Raw genomic sequence first — 21,029 nt, forward strand, 5'->3', positions numbered from 1 at the left:
GGGAGGAACTCCGTGGGGACATCTAGTGTGTCAGCTGTCACAGTGGATGTGCAGTGTAAGTAACATGACTACACTACTGAAAGACAAGAATGTGTGTGTGTGTTGGGGGAGCTATACATGTGCTGGGAGGAACTCTGTGGGGACATCTAGTGTGTCAGCTGTCACAGTGGAGGTGCAGTGTAAGTAACATGACTACACTACTGAAAGACAAAGACGTGTGTGTGTGTGTTGGGGAAGCTATACATGTGCTGGGAGGAACTCCGTGGGGACTTCTAGTGTGTCAGCTGTCACAGTGGAGGTGCAGTGTAAGTAACATGACTACACTACTGAAAGACAAAGACGTGTGTGTGTGTTGGGGAAGCTACACGTGTGCTGGGAGGAACTCCGTGGGGACGTCTAGTGTATCAGCTGTCATAGTGGAGGTGCAGTGTAAGTAACATGACTACACTACTGAAAGACAAGGATGTGTGTGTGTTGGGGAGGCTATACATGTGCTGGGAGGAACTCCGTGGGGACGTCTAGTGTATCAGCTGTCATAGTGGAGGTGCAGTGTAAGTAACATGACTACACTACTGAAAGACAAGGATGTGTGTGTGTTGGGGAAGCTATACAGGTGCTGGGAGGAACTCTGTGGGGACATCTAGTGTGTCAGCTGTCACAGTGGAGGTGCAGTGTAAGTAACATGACTACGCTACTGAAAGACAAGGATGTGTGTGTGTTGGGGAAGCTATACATGTGCTGGGAGGAACTCTGTGGGGACATCTAGTGTATCAGCTGTCACAGTGGAGGTGCAGTGTAAGTAACATGACTACACTACTGAAAGACAAGGATGTGTGTGTGTTGGGGAAGCTATACATTTACTACATGATATCATGCTCCCTAAATTTACACGTTTGAAACATAGTGGCATACATTCTAGACAATATAAATTTCAGCTTGAAAACCGTCGCAAATACTAAGTGCAAAACCTGCTACTATCTTATAGAACGAATAAACTCAATTTTTGGCACTCTTTCTACCACTGCATATGAAAGACTTCTGGTTAATCATAAACGGAACACCATATTTTAAAAATAGAACCCTTGTGGTTAATTAATACCAAGCACTTTAAAGTTGCTAAAAAGCCGTCTGCTTCTCTCTCACCCGCAAACGAAACCACAGTTACGTAACTCTGTCGCCAGAGTCCTGCAGTGCCGTCATAGAAGGAACTAATCAGTTAGTTGTATAGAAAATGTGTAGGAAGCTCGTCATTTTGCTGAATTTTCGACGTCACCAAAGACATGCCGAATTGTTGTGTTGCCGTCAATTGCTCCATGGGGTTGGGTGATGGTGTCACTATGCTCAGATTTCAACTGGACCCCGCAGTTTGTGCGTAAATTGGTTGTTTGTGTGTGCGAAGCGAGCACTGTGGTAACCTGTGGTATATACTAAATCAGATGGTTCGCCCGCTACCACGGTTCCAGGACAGAAAATAGATTTATGATTCATCAAGTTTATAAAATCAAGACTACTTACTACACATTCCTGACCAAAAGTATTTTGCATGATTATAACGTGAGGTTGTGGTCGAAGTGACAATATTATCATAAGTAATTATAGAATATTGACCCCGGCCTCGCTTCCAAAAGTGAAATTGTTATGTTATAAGCAATGTCATGCAAAATCCTATTGTCCATCAATAAAATACATATTTTAATACCAACAGAAAGTAATTTTGCTTTTGTAAGTCTGTGAAAACAAACTTAAATAGCATTCATCCTCAGACAGGGCGCCACCATTTTTGAAAATCGTGAAGTCACGATCTAAAGTCCATTTGCATTAATGAGATTGTGGTTTGTTTTCATCAAGTTAGAAAATCAAAACTACTTTCTACTAGTAGTTAAATATGCATTTGAATCATGACCAAAAGGAGTTTGCATGACACAACCTGTAACATAACCTAAGCGAGGTCAGGGTCGAAATGAAAATACTGCGCGATAAATTTCTTCACTTGCTAAATTTACTTAGTTTGTAAAGTTCTCTCACCAGTATGTAGACACTTGTGAATATACGTCTTTATACTTGGTTTCATAATCCTTATTACTTTATAATCATACTTGTATGCATTTAGAAACTTAATAAAAAGAAGCAATCTGCGAATGTATAAAAGGAATGTAATATCTGCACATTTTATAGTTTGCCTATATGAATCATAATTCGCACACTCGCCCTAGTGTATGTTGTCTGTATCATTACACTTCATGATGAAAACAATGATTCCGTTGAAAGCTTAGAGAACTTAATAAAAACAAAATGCAAATATTAAAATTAAAACAAATTTAAGTTATAGGTGCAATGTCAGGCTATTACCTTGTTTGAGGAATGCATCCATCAATATCCACAAAAACGAGTGATATATAATTCATCTGCAGATTTCCCAAGTGATGTGTCTTTTTACAGTCTAATATACATAAATGTGATGAATCGTTTCAGGTTTTTCACATTGCTGTATAGTCTCATTGGTCACCGAAGATAGCACACCTGGCAACTAATTGCATAATTTTCGTCATTCTTTTAAAAAAGTAAGTTAGTTAGCCAATAATGAGCAATTAATCACTGTATTGGCAGTTAATCCTTTGGAAGAAGGATGTTGTTGTTACATGGGCACAGACACGACAGAGTGTATTCAGTATAGATTAGTAAATGTACATACATAAACACTACCATTTGACAACTCCCCATTTAAATCCGCATAAAAGTAATTAATCAATCAGCGTTTTATCGCTTAATCCTTTGATTGATCCAGACACAAGAAATGCCAAATAGGGACCTTTGTCGGGTAATCTAAGTGGCGTTATCACTAATTATACCTGTTATAAATTCATTAACTGAGCATCAAGAGAATGATGACAAATAACGTGTAGATACGAGGGGATATCAAAAAGTTTTGAGCTTTGCAAATAGTAATGGGCAGGGCACCTAACATACATAAGTGTCCCAGCTACATATTCCCAGTAGGAGATATAAACCCCTAGTGAATGTGAAAAATGGACAAGGTTGAATATAGAGCAGTAATAAAGTTTCTGTCCTGGAGGGCAACACGGCCAAGCAGGTTGAAGAGCGACTCACTGCTGTTTACAAGGAGTCTTCCCCTTCTGCTGCAACCATCAAACGTTGGGTGAAAGAGTTTCAGCGAGGAAGAGAAAGCGAAGATGATGACCCCCGTCCAGGACGACCCTAAACCAGTACCACCCAAGCAAACATTGACACTGTGCATCAACTAGTGATGGGAAATTGTCGTATCACGAGTTAGAAGATGCAACTGGGCTCTCATATGGATCCATTCACAGCATACTCCATGACAATCTCCACATGTCCAAGGTGTGTGCTAGATGGGTCCCAAGAATGCTTCTGTGGCGCGTTGCTGACTCGTTACCATGCCAACCCAGAAGATTTTCACTTGAGAATTGTAACCTGTGATGAAACCTGGCTTCATCATTATAACCATGAGAGCAAGCAGGAGTCAGTAGAATGGAAACATGTCACCTCTCCAAGGACAAAGACGTTCAAATCGACCAGGTCCCTAAAGAAAGTTATGGCAACTATTTTTGGGACAGTAAAGGTGTTATCCACATCGACTACTTGCTTCATGGCATGACAATGGATGGAAAGTACTATGCTAACCTTCTGAAGCATGTACGCCAGTCCATTAAAGAGAAGTGGTGAGGAAAGATCCGGCGAGGGATTCTTCTTCACCAGGACAATGCGCCAGTCCACACCATTCGAGCTGCAATTTAAACTACGCGCGAGTGCAGGTACAAAATCTTACCTTACCCTCCCTTTCACCAGACCTAGACCCTAGCGACTTCAACCTCTTTCCTCGACTGAAAAACCATGTCCAGGGCCGGAAATTTCAGGATGATGATGAGCTTATTGCTGCTGTGGAGGGTTTTTAGGGGAACAAGATGTGGAGTTCTTCAGATCAGAAATCAGCAATTGGCAAACCAGATGAGAGAAGTGTGTGAAGTTGGAAGGGTACTATGTTGAAAAATAAAGCAGTATGAATTCCAAAATCTTGCTTTTTCAGAGCAAGGCTCAAAACCTTTTGATATTCCCTCGTATATACCACCTAACTCAGATTACAACCAAGCGACACCGAGATTTTGACAGAATCGTCTATGAAAACAAGGGTTGTAACTCAGAAACTACGCAAAGCACTAGACAAAACTAAATGATAGTAGATCGTGAGAACAATATGGCTTTCAACTTTCACAACAGCTGTCGTGATTTAAGGTTTGTACAAACCCATAAAGTTACCACCTGAAATGTAGATGAATTCTGCACAGACCCTCTTTTATAGACCTACTATTACGTCGCTCTGATTGGTTGAATTTTCGTTTGCGGCGGAGAATTGTGCACTGTTTTCAAAAAGGTTGATTCAAGGTAATTAAAGATCGAAATGAGCAGTTTTAATGACAGGGTTTCGTTTATAACAATGTCAGTGAGTGATTTATGCATTTGCGCCCCCTAGAGTATATGTGATATTTAATTTCAATGAAGCTAAATATTTCAAATATCTTTCGTACCAACTTCAAGCCAAGGAATATTTGTGAACAAATTTGAAGTCAAAGCCAATTTCCACAAGTCCAAAACAGCCACAAAACTTAAAATTATCTGTGTATGATGTAAGTTACGCAAATGCATTTACAAGCAAATTCTTGAAAATGAATTGTCAACAAGGTGAGTAGATTTGGCCCATATCCCTGAGTCAACATGTGCATGCAGCACAAACCACAAGGTGATACTGAACACCGCAGTTCGAATTTATCTGCCTTCTCAGTATGGTTGCACGAGCACCTTTCAAACCACAAGGTGATAATGAACACCGCAGTTCGAATTTATCTGCCTTCTCAGTATGGTTGCACGAGCACCTTTCAAACCACAAGGTGATACTGAACACCGCAGTTCGAATTTATCTGCCTTCTCAGTATGGTTGCACGAGCACCTTTCAAAAATGAAATAAGCTTTCAAAACTATGACATAGAAATAAACTTTTTAAACATTACCACTTATAATTATCACAGAATACTGGTGCAATATGAAATGGTCAAGATGTAGAAATATTCTTAACTAACTTCTTTTCCTTCTTAACCATTATAGGTAGGTGAAATAAATGGAAATCAGGAAATCAATATTTTGACCTTCACATGGTTCTTGTCTGCACACCCTGGCATACTCTAACCTTACATGTGATAAATACTGGATGGTTTTCATGATATGTTCTTGAACTGATTCTTGGCCAAGAACAAACTCACTGCGTTAAGATTTCGTACGTATATGTCCTGACCATTAACACTTACGAATATTCCCTCATCACTACAGATGCCCATCAGGGTTATCGAAAAGACTGCATACATAATCCCATTTTGGCAAGGGCAACACTGACTTTACAGTGGCATGGTGACTTACGTCTGCTTTTCTATAAAATAAAGGACATGTTCTCCTACTGGAAGGTTCTCTGGATCAGAGTCTTTGCATCATAGACTTTCATGTCTAAGGCAGTGGATGGATGCCATCTTTGTAGCTGTCATTTATATGACATTAATTGCACTGCATCTACACTTGTGGCCACTTAGACTTTTTTCAGACCATAGTTTCCCTCTCGTGTTTGACACAACTGAGTAGGAGAGGAGTGACTGAAGTTCACCAGCAGTTGTGGAAGATGAGTACAGTAAACATAGAGATGAATGCTTATATTTGTAAAGTTGGAATAATTAGTTCAAATGACGTTAAAATATATCAGTATGACAAGAAACATCCTTCTTGGAGTATATTTCCTTTTTCAAATAGCATTAATTTGTACTCTACCCATTCTCTCAGTGACACAAACTATTGCCTCAGATTTATGGAGTGGATTATTCATTCCAGACAAACCTTCACTGTCAGTTCCCCAGTCCACGCCTGTCAGGGAGTCACAGACTCTACACATATCCTGCTCTGTGGATGCCAACCCTGCAGCAGCCGTCACATGGACAAAGAAAGATGACAGCAGCTTTACTTCTCAGCCTGGATCTACTCTGACCATCAGTAACATACAGAGATCACAGACCGGGACATATGTTTGTACAGCTACCAACACCCTGAGTCCTTGTGGGGGTACAGCTTTACCACAGTCTGAATCTAGGGAGATGACAGTGGATGTGCAGTGTAAGTATCATTGTTAGAATACTTGACATATGTGTGTACAGCTACCAACACCCTCAGTCCTTGTGTGGGGACAGCTGTACCACAGTCCCAGTCAATGGAGATGACAGTGGATGTACAGTGTAAGTGTAAGATAATGAAATTCTGTCATATCCGTTGTTCTATTAGAAACCTTTCATCTACCAAAAAATAAGAATTATTAAAACTGGTACTTGAAACTCAGTAATTGTGTTACTCAAACATCAGGTTTTAATCCATAGTAAAACTATTAATTAATCTTATGATTTGATAACTGAACAGACGATAGCAGACACTACTGGCTACCTTCGTCTATGATTTTAATTGTCCTGGAGTAACTAATAATGAAGATATAGTTGAAATAAAGATGATAACAATAGTCTTCCACTGAGTTTTATAGAAAGAAATACTGTATCCCTTCCAAAATAAACCAGTTAACATAAGTTAGACTATAATGCCTGAAAACTAGTTATTATGGGCTCAATTACATGAGAAAAAAAAATTAAGTTAAATTGAAATGTTGACAGTATAAATCTTGACATGAATTGTCGGTGACAAACACAGACACCTCAATACACACGCCATGTCTAAACAAGAACTGACAGAAGCAAATCTCTTGACACAAACACCTAAATCATCAGATAATGCTGTACACATTGCAGAGAGTAATCAGTTGCTCAAGTTAAGATTGGCACAGTGGTACTATTGCAAAAGTCAGATGTCACCAAGTAAACTGATGAGCAAAAGGAAGTACACAGGTTGAGTTTCTTCCAATGAGATATAAATAACAAAACCTTTTGATGAAATGGAAAATGTATCATGAAGCAGACTGCAATACACGTGTTTTGTGAGCAAAATGACATTGTAACAATAAACAGTGACGTAGTGGTAACCACTGCGGACGGTACATACAATTGTGGAAGGTCAAGGCCAATCCACACAGCGGTTGGTTCGCCCATACACCAGTAGCACAAAGTTGTCTGGTCACTGAATCGGCTCACGCGATGACCCAGCTGATGACGTCGCTGTCGATCACCATCCGATTTCATAGGTGAATAGCCCGCGGATAGCGACTCTAATGGGGTGTTGTGACTCTGGGACATCCACTTCTGGGTCGATCACATGTCTGGCCTGTCATACTGACACAGTGAGACAGCCAAATTATGGTTTGTCATGTGCAACCCAATGTACTTGCAATATGGCTGTTGGGAGTACCCATTTGTGAGGGAGTGAGTTGATATTTAACGTCACATCAGCAATATCTCAGCCATGTCGTGACGAGCACGTTTAACATTTAAATGGAGTATATGCATATTGTAAAAATCTGTCAATGAAGGACAGTAACACAACTAGAATTTCACAATTTGAATTAAATGAGTGAGTGAGTGAGTTAATATTTAACGTCACATCGGCAATATTTCAGCCATATCGTGACGGGAACAAACCACTGAAAAGGAATATATGTGTGTTATAAAACCTGTCGACAAAGGACAGTAAAACAACTACAGTATCACAATTTGAATTAAAACTAGCTTGGAAAGTTAAAACTAATATCAATATTCAGACAATACAATATAAAAACAGGTTATAGATCGCCAGCAACAGAAGGTAGATCACCATACTAGGAACCATGGGGACTTACAGTACCTTTGCTACCTGCATGGACCCTAGTTGGATTTACACCATCCCTTCAGCCGCTGGCGAGTGTACAATATGCTAGCCAAAATTAAAACAACAGGAATACTACGATTAAAAGCCTGGTAGACTTAAATTTACTATGAATGTTTTTGGACTTACGTACCCTCTCAGGAGGACAATAATTTTACAATACTTCAACCCCCTTTGAGGGTACAGCCACTAACAATTCTAGTTACGAATCCAAACTACCAATTATTAACATACATCTTTTTACAGAAACATATTGCTCACAATTCAATCAAAAAATCAATTTCTTTTAAAAAACCAATAATTAAATGAAAACTAACGCTGGTAAAAAGATCCTTCATCGTTTTAACTGTAAAATACATATCCCTTGTGATGGAGAATTCGACACAGTCAAGCAGAATATGCTTGACCGTGACTCTCTCATCACAAGGGATACAAAATGGAGGATCCTCACCTTTTAACAGGTATGCATGGGTATACCTTGTATGACCAATACGACATCGTCGTAGTATGACCTCTTCAAATCTGGACTGACAACCCAAGTGGGTATAACCAATGTAAGGTTTTATCTCATGTAATTTATTTATACCAACTTGGGTGTCCCACTTCTTCTGCATCAGATCACGGATATAAGATCTAATGGTAGCTTTATAATCAGTGTAGGGAATAAGAAGTGGTGTCACAGATTTGTTGAGTGCTGCCTTGGCAGCAAGATCGGCCGTTGCGTTACCAGAAATGCCAACGTGGCTGGGTAACCAACAGAAGACGATGTCGCACTGGGCAGTAGCAAGATCATTATATAATTCAATAATTTCAATTAAAAGTGGATGTTTACAAGAAAGATTTTTAATCGCCTGAAGGCAAGAAAGAGAGTCGGAATAGATTATATACAGTTTACGTTTCGGGTGTCTTTGAATATATTTAAGAGCTGTTAATATGGCGTTAGCTTCAGCAGTAAAAATAGAACTATTATCTGGTAATCTAGAAGATATTGTTCTGGATCCAATGACAGTGGCACAAGCCACTGCGCCACCGTCCTTGGATCCATCTGTAAATAAGGGTTTGTAATTGCTATATTGATGTTTTAATTGATGATATTCTTGTTTATATTGTAAGTCATTTGTTTCTGATTTTTTAAATGATGTTAAGGTTAGGTCAACTTGTGGCCTAACCAATTGCCAAGGAGGAGACGAAAGAAGACGGGAAGGCGATATACTTTCCAGCTCAATGCCAGCAGAAGAAATAAATGGTTTAATTCTGTGCCCAAGAGGGGGGACAAGAGACGACTTCTTGTTATACAAATCCTCATAAAGCGGGTTGTACACACAGTTATAGGCAGGGTTAGATTCGTTAGAATATAATTTAGTAATGTATTGTAAAGACAATTTTATACGACGTTGAGTAAGAGATGGTTCATCGGCCTCAACGTAAAGACTATCAATAGGTGACGTTCTGAAAGACCCAAGACAAAGTCTTAGACCTTGATGGTGGACAGAATCAAGAAGTTTAAGGTTGCTTTTGCAGGCTCCACCATATACGATGGAGCCATAATCGAGTTTCGAACGGACCAGTGATCGATATAGGTGTAAGAGGGTAGCCTGATCCCCTCCCCACTTTGAGTTGGAAACAACTTTCAACAAGTCAAGAGCCTTCAGGCATTTAGTTTTAAGAGATTTAATATGAGGAAGAAATGTTAAGTGGGAGTCAAAGATTAGGCCCAAGAACTTGGCCTCCTTAACAACTTTGATGGGAGTGCCATCTAGAGATAGTTCAGGGTCCTTATGTGGCTTATATTTTCTGCAAAAATGTATACAATTAGTTTTGGATTTAGAAAATTTAAAGCCGTTTTCAAGACACCATTTATTTATTTTGTTTAAACAAAGCTGCAGTTGCCGTTCAATGGTATGCATATTTTTACCACGACAAGAAATATTAAAATCATCCACAAATAACGATCCATCAATTGAATCGTTTAAAACTTACAGACAGGGTAGAACCCACTCGAACTTGAAACTGTCTGTCATTTAAAAAGTTGGCTATAAATTGAGGTAAACGACCTCGCAAGCCGAAGTCATGTAAGTCTCGTAAAATACCATATTTCCAGGTTGTGTCATATGCTTTTTCGAGATCAAAAAAGATAGACGCAGCATGTTGTTTATTAATTAGTGCGTTTTTAACAAATGATTCTAAACGCACTAAGTGACCGACAGTACTTCTGTTTTTGCGGAAACCACACTGTATATCAGTTATAAGGTTATTTGTTTCCAAGTACCAAACAAGTCGATTATTTATCATGCGTTCCATGGTCTTGCAAACACAGCTAGTTAGTGAAATAGGTCGATAATTGGATGGATCGGTATGATCACGTCCAGGTTTAGGTATTGGTACTACTATGGCGTCACGCCATGAAGGAGGAAAGTTACCCGATGTCCAAATATCATCAAAAATATTGAGAAGAGTTTCTAGGCAGGATTCTGGTAAGTGCTTCAGGAGTTGATAATGTATGTTATCAGCTCCTGTAGCAGTGTCATGAGCTTGATCAAGAGCAGTATGGAGTTCATGAATAGATAGTAATTATAATAGTTCATTATAATCTTCCCCATTATCAGATTTGAAATTAATAGTTTTCTTTTCTTCTTGTTTTTGATATTGCTGGAATTTTGGTACATAATTGGAAGAGGAAGAGTGTTTAGCAAGGGTTTCGCCTAGTTTATTAGCAATATCTGATTTATCAGTAAGCAATTGATCTCCATGTTTAAGATGATGGACAGTAGATTTAGTACCTTTACCTTTAATTTTCTGGACCATGTTCCATACCTTGGACATTGGTGTCCGAGAATGTATTTTAGATACATAATTTTGCCAAGATTGGCGTTTGTTCTGTTTAAAGGTACGCCGTGCTTTAGCATTTAAAATTTTAAATCTATTTAAATTATGCACCATAGGGTGGCGACGGAAATAATGTTCTGCTTTTTTCCTTGCCTTTCTAGCCTGTTTGCATTCATCGTTGAACCATGGTTTTCGAATATGTGGAACTGCAGAAGACTTTGGGATACACTCATCAGCAATGTCAATGAGTACATCTGAAAAACATTTAATAGCATCAGGAGCAGTAATAAAACGTTCGGGATTAAGTTTGCCAGTACAGAGAGATTCATATAGAGCCCAGTTGGTCGTTTTAAAATTCCATCGTGATGATGGAGGTACATCAGAGGGGCTCACAGGTCTTAGTATTGTAGGGAAATGGTCGCTCCCACACAAGTCATCGTGAACCGACCATTCAAATTCATTTAAGAGATTAGAGTCAGTAACTGATAAATCAAGAGCTGAATATGTCCCTGTGCCAGGATGTAAATATGTATGTGATCCGTCATTGTAAATACAGAGATCATTATTTGAAAGAAAATCCTCAAGTAATTTACCTTTGGTGTTCGCAGTAGGACCACCCCAGAGTGGGTTATGGCCATTGAAATCGCCCATGATTATACAGGGTTTAGGAAGTTCATTATAAAGAGCTTGTAGATCAGTTAACTGGACAGTGGATGAAGGTGGAATATACAATGAACAAAGCGTAAATGCAACTTGTAATGTAAGTCGCACAGCTACAGCTTGGAGATTTGTTTTAAGCGCTATTGAACTATGTATAACATTTTGCCGTACCAAGATTGATGATCCCCCACTGCCCTATCACCCGGAGGTGAAAAATAATGGTATGCATTGAAATGACGGAGGTCGAGAGTATCAGTGTGTTTTAAATATGTTTCCTGTAGACACATTGCTGACGGTGTAAAATCCTGGATTAAAAGCTGCAATTCATTAAAATTAGTCCTTAGTCCTCTGCAATTCCACTGAATAATATTATTCTGATAACCTATCTTTTGGGGGGATTTACTGGGGATCTACCCCGCACCTTTTTGGTCGGCGACAGGCTGTGTGCCCTAGAGCGGACGTTTTCAGACACGTCCATGTCTTCGAGTGATCCATATTTGTTGTAAATTTGGATTTTATTCTCTGAACCTTTTGGGGTTCTGCCACTTAGCTTTTTCAAAGAATCAGGCTTCTTAGTTTTTGTTTTACTGGGTTGAGACCTTGTTGATGACTGAGAAGATATGTTATGATCAGGGGATGTTGCTGATTGAATCTGAGATGTACCAGGAAGTGATTCTGCAGTTTGAGTAGATATGGCAGGTGACAAAGGTTGAGGGGAATCCGTGTTCACCCAAGTCAAGTTTGTCTGACAGCTTGCAGATAATTTCATAATTGTGGATGTTGCGTCTGGGTTTGGTCTGGCAACGGAAGCATAGCTTTCCGTTTGTACTGAGCTCTGGACCAATTTCTTTGCATCTGCAAAACTGATGTTTTGTGTAAACTTTATTCTGTTAATGGCCATTTGTTGTTTCCACACAGGACATTCTTTAGAGAAAGATGGGTGATCCCCTGCGCAGTTTGTGCACTTTTTAACATGGCTGTCACAATCTTCTGTTGTGTGTGTTTTTTCACTACAATGAGCACACACAACAGACAATGTGCACGTATTTACACCATGGCCGAATTTTTGGCACTTGAAGCACCTCAGCGGATTCGGAATGTATGTATCAACATTGAGATTACAGTACCCTGCCTTAAGTGACTTTGGAGCAGTAGGCGATGAGAAGGAAAACAGATATGTGTTGGTTTTTATGGTTGTGTTGTTTATACGGGTTGAGAAACGTTTGACATATAGTACACCCTGATCTCTCATCTCGGAAACTATATCTAGGTCAGACATGTCTGCAAGCAATCGATCACGATCTCGCACTATTCCCTTACTGGTGTTGAGTGTTTTGTGGGCCGTGACAGTAACCGGAGTACCAACAAAAGTGTCAATATTCAAAAGGTTGGTTGATTGTTGCTTTCTGGCACACTCAATCAACAGCGCACCAGAACGTAATCGTCGAATGTTCTTTACTTTGCCAGCAATGCCTTGGATACCTTTAGACACAGCAAACGGGTTCAGCTTCAAAGGTGTGTTATCTTTGGTCTCAATGACAAGGAAACGTGGCCAATAATCAATTTGTTTGGACGGTCTGAGGTCGTCAACGGGATCATTTTCGAGAGGACGTTTGCTCTTCTTAGTGGGGGTTTCGTAAGCCATGGTTAGTTATGTAGATTTCATCATCCGAGCTCCCCACCCACCACGGAGTATCACAAGAACGATGCTAAAGCAAGCCGGCCTCCAGCTTGCAGCACCAAGGATACCCGGATGATATACTCCAGTAGAAGAATTAGAAATAATTAGTCTACCAGATTGGCCCATGAGCCATCGCCTTCTGGCATAAGACTCTAGGCAAAGTTCAAAGCAACATAATTCAACATCAAACATGTTTTAGACATTAGAGCCAAGACCAAAATCAATCAAAATCAGTTCCAAATCACACTTGTGCAATGATAAATAAATTTATAATCTATGCACAGGGCTTGGCATGACCAGCCGATTGGTTGAACCGGGCCCATTCAACCTCCCGTCTAGGTGAAGTAAGGGTCGAAGGGGTGTGTTGAGCAAAGGGAACGCGGTCACAGGCCCCCAGTGCCCTCAACCCCCAGACTCCCGTCCTCCACCGACACAGGGCCGCAACCCACGGCAAACGGGTTGGTGGACCAAATATGCCCCCGGATCCACACGGGGGGTTGGCGAGCACTTAGCGTTACCCAGCACCCACCACGAGGAGGTGGCTCGCCACGGGTGCCTTGAATTAAAACTAGCATGGAAAGTTAAAACTAATATCACTATTTAGACAATACAATATAAAAACAGGCTATAGATCGCCACCAATAGAAGGTAGATCACCATACTAGGGACCATTGGGACTTACAGTACCTTTGCTACCTGCATGGACCCCAGTTGGATTTATACCATCCCTTCAGTTGCTGGCGACTGGAGGAAAAGTTAGCCCAAAACAACAAGAATACTATCTTTAAAAAGTCTGGTAAGTTCACATAGACTTGAAAGGTTTTGGACCTACGTACCCTCTTAGGAGGACAATAATTTTACGATACTTTAACCCCCTTTGAAGGTACATCCACTAAAAGTTACTAATCTAAACTACCAATAATTGAAGTGCAACTATCTGCGGAACATAATAATCAAAATTCAGTTATGAAATCAATTTCTTTTAAAAAAACAATAATTAAACGAGAACTAACGTTGGTAAATATATCCTTAACAGTTTTGACATTGAAATATGTATCCCTTGTGATGGAGAATTCAACACATTCGAGCAGGATATGCTCAATCGTGACTCTCTCATCACAAGGGATACAAAACGGAGGATCCTTCTGACAGGTATGTATGAGTATACAGTGGACTCTGGCAATATCGACCTCTGTAAACATCGGCATGCTGTCTACAACGGCACAAAGTTTCAGTCCCGGCAGAAATGCACTTAATTATCATGTAGAAACATCTGTAAACATCGGCTTCTGTCTACTCCGGATATCGGCATTGTTTTTCAGTCTGTAAGTGATGTTTTGAGGATGTGCACTCAGATCAAACACTTCGCATCAAGCCAGGAAGTACGACTTCTACATCATGTGCAGAACTTGTAAAGTGCAGCTGAGGACATTACTCTCGAGGCATCAGCACAGAAAATACAAAGCAAGATCAGTGACTTTTTTACAGTGTGAACAACCTTGTTATTATTTGAATGTGTAATATGACTGCATTCTGACACTGCCTTGTTCCTTATTCAAACATCGTGTTAAAGCTAACGAGATAGTACAACTTCCGTTGTGTGTCGGCGTCATGAGGCAAACTGCCTATACCGGCACTTTGTCAAAACGGGCATTTTATTTCGTCCTGAGTGGTGCCGGTATTGACAGAGTCCACTGTATCTTGTATGGCCAATATGACATCGTCGTAAAATGACCTCTTCAGATCTGAACTCAAAGCCCAAGTAGGTGTAACCAATATACGGTTTTATTTGATGTAATTTTATTTGTACCTACTTGGGTGTCCCACTTCTTCTGCATCAGATCATGGGTGTAGTTTCTAATGCTAGCTTTGTAATCAGAGTATGGAATAAGAAGTGGAGTCACAGATTTGTTGAGTGCTGATTTGGCAGCAAGAATAGCCATCGTGTAACCAGAAATGCCTACGTGGCTGGGTAACCAACAAAAGAAAAGATGATGTTGTACTGGCTAGTAGCAAGATCATTATACAATTCAGTGATTTCAATTAAAAGTGGATGTTTGCAAGAACTGTCTTTATAGCCTGAAGGCAAGAAAGACAGTGTGGAAAGATTATATACTGCTTATGTTTAGGGTGTCTTTGAAAATATTTAAGAGCCGTTAATATGGCGTTAGCTTCAGCTGTGAAAGTAGAGCGGTTATCCGGTAATCTAGAAGATATTGTTCTGCGCCACCGTCCTTGGATCCATCGGTAAATAAGGATTTATAATTGCTATATTTATGTTTTAATTGATTATATTCTTGATTATATTGAAATTCATTAGTTTCTGCTTTTTTAAATGAAGTTAATGTTAGGTCAACTTGTGGCCTAACCAACTGCCAAGAGGGAGAGGAAAGAAGACGGAAATGAGCTATGTTTTCCAGCTCAATACCGACAGCTGAAATCAGTGGTTTATTTCTGTGTTCGAGAGACAGAACAAGAGAAGATTTCTTGTTCTATGAATCCTCATGAAGGGTATTGAACACACAGTTGCAGACAGGGTAGGATTAATTAGTGTATAATTTGGTTATGTGTTGTAAAGACAATTTTATACGGTGTTGTGTAAGGGATGGTTCATCGGCCTCAACATAGAGACTGGCAACAGATGAGATTCTGAAGGACCCAAGACAAAGTCTTAGGCCTTGGTGGTGGACAGAATCAAGAAGTTTAAGGGTGCTTTTACAGGCTCCACCATATACAATGGAACCAATGGAATCAAGTTAGTTCGTATCGTATGATCTGTATAAGTGATGGAGGGTAGCTTGATCCACTCCCCACTTTGAATTTGAAACAACCTTTAACAAATCTAGAGCCTTCATTCATTTAGCTTTAACGGATTAAATGTGTGGTAGGTAGGTTAAATGAGAATCGAAAATTAAACCCAAGAACTTGGCCTCCTTAACAACTTTGATGGGAGTGCCATTTAAAGATAGTTCAGGGTCCTTGTGTGGCATATATTTTCTACAAAAATGTATGCAGTTAGTTTTGGATTTAGAAAATTTAATGCCGTTTTCAAGACACCATTTATTGATTTTGTTTAAACACAACTGCAGTTGTCTTTCAATAGTGTGCATATTTTTACGACGACAAGAAATATTCAAATCATCCACAAATAATTATCCATCAATTGAATCATTCAAAATGTTGGATAAACTGTTGATCTTGACGGACAACATATTACCTTGAGGGACACCCTGATCCTGATTGTAGTGATCAGACAGGGTTAAATCCACTCGGACATGAAACTGCCTGTCTTTCAAAAACTCTGATATAAAAAGAGGCAAACGGCCTCTCAATCCAAGGTCATGTAAATCCTTCCAAATACCATGCTTCCAGGTCATATCATAAGCTTTCTCAAGATCAAAGAGAATTGATACAGCGTGTTGTTTGTTTACTATTGCATTTTTTGTTTCAAAGGCATTTAGAAGTTGGAGGAATCAAACTAAAAGTGCTTTATGGTTCAACGTCTTTATTATACAAGGTCACAACGTTTCGAGACAGATTCTAGTTCACCTCACCTGAAGAAGAGACTAGAATCTGTCTCGAAACGTTGTGAACTTGTATAATAAAGAAGTTGAACCATAAAGCACTTTTAGTTTTATTGCATTTTTAATGATGGATTCTAAACGTACCAAATGATAAGTTGTACTTCGATTTTTGCTGAAACCACATTGAATATTTGTGATGAGGTTATTGGTTTCAAGATACCAAACTAATCTATTATTCACCATACGTTCCATTGTTTTACAGATACAGCTAGTGAGAGATATCGGTCTGTAATTCGACGTATCTGTATGATCCCTGCCAGGTTTTGTTATTGGAGCTGCAATGGCATTACACTACGAAGGAGGAAATTTTCCAGAAGCACATATTTTGTTGAATATATCTAAAAGTGTGACCAGATATGGTTCAGGCAAATGTTTCAGTAGCTGATAATGAATATCGTCATCACCTGCTGCAGTGTCTTGGGCTTGCTCAAAAGCTGAATATAACTCTGGTAATGATAACACTTCATTATAATCTTCACCATTATTTGATTCAAAAGTCCTTTTCTTTTCCAGTTGTTTTTTGATATTTCTGAAACTCAGGGACATAATTTGCCAATAAAGAATTTTTTTGCAAGTGTTTCACCAATTTTATTTGCAATTTGAGATTTGTCAGTAATTAAATTATCACCCCATTTGTGACATTCCTGTCGTCCATTCTCATGGCGTCAACGTCAGTATTGGAATTTGCTCATGAATTTTTTGTCAAATGATTGTTGAGTCTTTACGAGTCTTTATGCCCTCTGTACAAAAATTGCTTTTGCATGGAACAATAATCACAATTTTTCAAAACTTCGTGCAAAACACATTCAAATGTTTTTGGTTCCATTTTGACAAAAGATGGTTGCGTTCTATACAATCAGTGTTCTTCAATAGTTTTACTAGTTAGAATGCATATTTGGGATTGCAGCAACAATTACACCTGTGTACTTTCTTTTGCTTGTCAGTATATATTTTGATGTGCCCATAATGTCAAACATGATCTGGGTCACTGAGATGACGTCTATGCGCAAATATCGTCATGTCATTTACAGGAATGGAATCAGAATGACACATTTCACACAACCAAGTTGAGTTCTTATGGAATGTTAGAAATCACATGCTGATCCTTGAATTTGACATACTAAATATCAAAGACCTGCCTGTTTTTCCCACATGATGGGAGATGTACAGGATATAACTGATGTTTTGTTTAGAGCAACATGAAGCTTAACTGAATGATTTAGAAGAGATCTTCGGTAACTTTATAGCTTGTTTGTTTCCATGATCCTGGGATAATTCAATGTAGGTCAGAAGATCTGTACTTTGCACACAGTAATCATATCTTTGTTGTCAGTAGCATGTGTCTAATGTTATATATTTGTCTAAACCTTTGGATGAAATGTGTATGCAAACACCAATGAATAAGTATACATGAGAATGACAAGCTATCAAATAAATACCACCATATCTCCCAAACATTTATGTTTTACACTAATCTTCTGGTAGCTCACTGTTGAGAGTCCATTTCTTTAGCCAACTAACATGATCGGGTGGTCAGACTCGCTGACTTGGTTGACACATGTCATCAGTTCCCAAGTGTGCAGATCTATGCTCAGGTTGTTGGTCACTGGATTGTCGTTTCCAGATTCGATTATTTACAGACTGCCACCATATGGTTGGAATATTGCTGAGTGCAGCACTCACTCACTCAATTTCCTTTGCATTTTTTATTAAAGTAGCTTGAGGCATATAACTTTCTGTTGTACATATGTCCTCCCAAACAAGATATGATGCCATTATAATGCATACTGTTCTGTTATTGAAGAATCTTTTCCACAATAATGCTGTGGTTTATACATTTGTTTGGAGTGACAGCCGGCATTTAGTGTCCAGCCAACAAGACGTCTTTTCTCCTTTAACACTAAACAGAACAGAGTAACAGCTGACACTCATTGTCCCACTGTTTCAGATTCAGCCAACATCACGTCTTTCTCCATCAACTCTAAACAGAACAGAGTGACAGTCAATGAACATGACCCTGTGACCATAACATGTCTGGTGGATGGCAATCCAAGGTCATCCATCGTATTGTATAATGGAAGTGTTGAGATATCAAGGGCAGACAACTCTGAGTCAGACCAGAAAGGATGGCCACATGCAGAATGTAGACAAAGGGGGAACTACTCTTGTACTGCTGACAACAACATTGGATCTGGTGAACAGAGGAGAGTAGTGGAACTGCTTATTCGCTGTAAGAATCTTACAATGTCAGTCATTCAGTCTGTCTTGTATCTTCCATTTATTGTCCTAGGATGCAGCTGACAATGAAGATGTTGATGAACATGAAGATGAAAAGCTTCGGCAACACTCAAATCATAGCACAATATAATATTAGAAAAATAAAAATGAAACATCAAAAACTTAATTAAAGACATATGACAATGTAGTTCTACCACTTATGTTGATATAGTGACATCAGTGGCAGTGTATATGTAAGATGGAGTATTGTTTTTTCTAATCTGTAGATTCGTTGTTCAGCATGCCAACTTACATTTGCTGTACATTGTTTCAAGTTAACAGCATGTACGACCACCAGAAGTGTCAAACATCAGTGCTTTCATTGCATTGTTTCATCCATCTCTGTCTGTTTGCTAAGCAATGTTGCTGTTCGTGCTGTTGATCACTGGATTGTCTGGTCCAGACTTGATCATTTACAGACCACCGGCATACAAATGGAATATTGCATAAATATGCATAAAACTAAACTCATCCAATTCACTTACTGAGCTATTCTGCATAACAGGTTCACCAAGATACGATGAATCCTACCCTGTACAGGACAGATATGCTTCAGCCACCAACAGTGACGTCAGTCTGTCAGTTCATATCCTGTCATATCCCAGTCCCAACGTCACCTGGAGCAGCACCAGCATCACCTCCCAGAGGAACCTTACCTCCTCCACCAGCTTGACCCGCATCTCAGACCTGACAATGATGTCCAGTCTGACCCTGACAAACGTGCAGCAGGACGACTTCGGAGAATACCATGTGTATGTCAACAATGGAGTGGGACAGCCAGTGGAGTATTCCATCACACTTGATCCTAAAGGTCAGAGAATTATCCTGTTGTAAGTTATCAGATGGTGGAGTATTCCATCACTCTTGATCCTAAAGGTTAGAGACGCATCCTGTTGTAAGTTATCAGACAGTGGAGTATTCCATCACACTTGATCTTAAAGGTCAGAGAATTATCCTGTTGTAAGTTATCAGACAGTGAAGTATTCCATCACACTTGATCTTAAAGGTCAGAGAATTATCCTGTTGTGAGTGAGTGAGTGAGTTAATATTTAACGTCACATCGGCAATATTTCAGCCATATCGTGACGAGAACAGATTGGAAATTGAAATGGGAAATGTGCATACTATATAAAAAAAACTGTCTTCAAAGGACAGTAAAAGAACTAGAATATCACAGCTACGGATAAAACTAGTGTGGAACGGTAAAACTGATAGAACTATTTGGACAAGACAAGATAAAACACGGGCTATACACATCACCAGCAGCTGAAGGTAGATCACCATGCCAGGGTCCATGGGGACTTACAGTACCTTTGCTACCTGCATGGACCCTAGCTGGATTTACACCAGCGCTTCAGACACTGGCGATGATAGGACGATTTAGCCAGAATTTAAAACAACAAACACACTACGACTAAAAAGTATGGTTGAGCAAAATCGACTTTGAAAGTTTTTGGGACTTACGTACCCTCTTGGGAGGACAATAATTTTACGCTACTTCAACCTCCCTCGAGGGCACAGCCACTAACGATCGCAGTTGCTAATTTACAATACCATGCATAAAAGATATATTATCTATGTACAAAACATATTCAGAATTTATGTAGCAATTCTATTTCCTTTAAAAATTCAAGTATTAAATGATGATTAACGTTATAAAAAAGATCCTTTACAGTTTTCTCATTGAAATATTTATCCCTTGTGATGGCAAAATCAACACAATCAAGCAGGATATGCTTAACAGTGATTCTCTCATCACAAGGGATACAAAACGGAGGATCCTCACCTTTTAACAAGTGTTCGTGAGTATATCGCGTATGGCCAATGCGACATCGTCGTATAACAACCTCTTCAAATCTGGACTGACAACCCAAGTGGGTATAACCGATATAGGGCTTTATTCCATGTAATTTATTGATACCTACTTGGGTGTCCCACTTCTTTTGCATTAGATCACGGATATATGATCTTATGACAGCCTTATAATCAGAATAGGGTATGAGAAGTGGTGTCACAGATTTGTTGAGTGCTACCTTGGCAGCACGATCGGCCATTGTGTTACCAGAGATTCCAACATGGCTGGGTAACCAACAGAAGACGATGTCATATTGGCCAGTAGCAAGTTCATTATA

At 39.4% G+C, this 21,029-nt stretch overlaps 1 protein-coding gene across 1 annotated transcript in view; it reads left to right on the forward strand.

Annotated features, from left to right (window-relative positions):
* LOC137291946 (carcinoembryonic antigen-related cell adhesion molecule 5-like) overlaps nt 1–21,029 on the forward strand; it is a 65,217-nt gene that overhangs the window by 25,936 nt on the left and 18,252 nt on the right. Inside the window, exons 5-6 of the mRNA XM_067823530.1 lie at nt 18,569–18,850; nt 19,403–19,708. Coding sequence (XP_067679631.1) covers nt 18,569–18,850; nt 19,403–19,708 — 588 coding nt within the window. The remainder of the gene's footprint in view (nt 1–18,568; nt 18,851–19,402; nt 19,709–21,029) is intronic.

The sequence above is a fragment of the Haliotis asinina genome, chromosome 1 (genome assembly GCF_037392515.1).
Source record: "Haliotis asinina isolate JCU_RB_2024 chromosome 1, JCU_Hal_asi_v2, whole genome shotgun sequence".
Taxonomy (NCBI): domain Eukaryota; kingdom Metazoa; phylum Mollusca; class Gastropoda; order Lepetellida; family Haliotidae; genus Haliotis; species Haliotis asinina.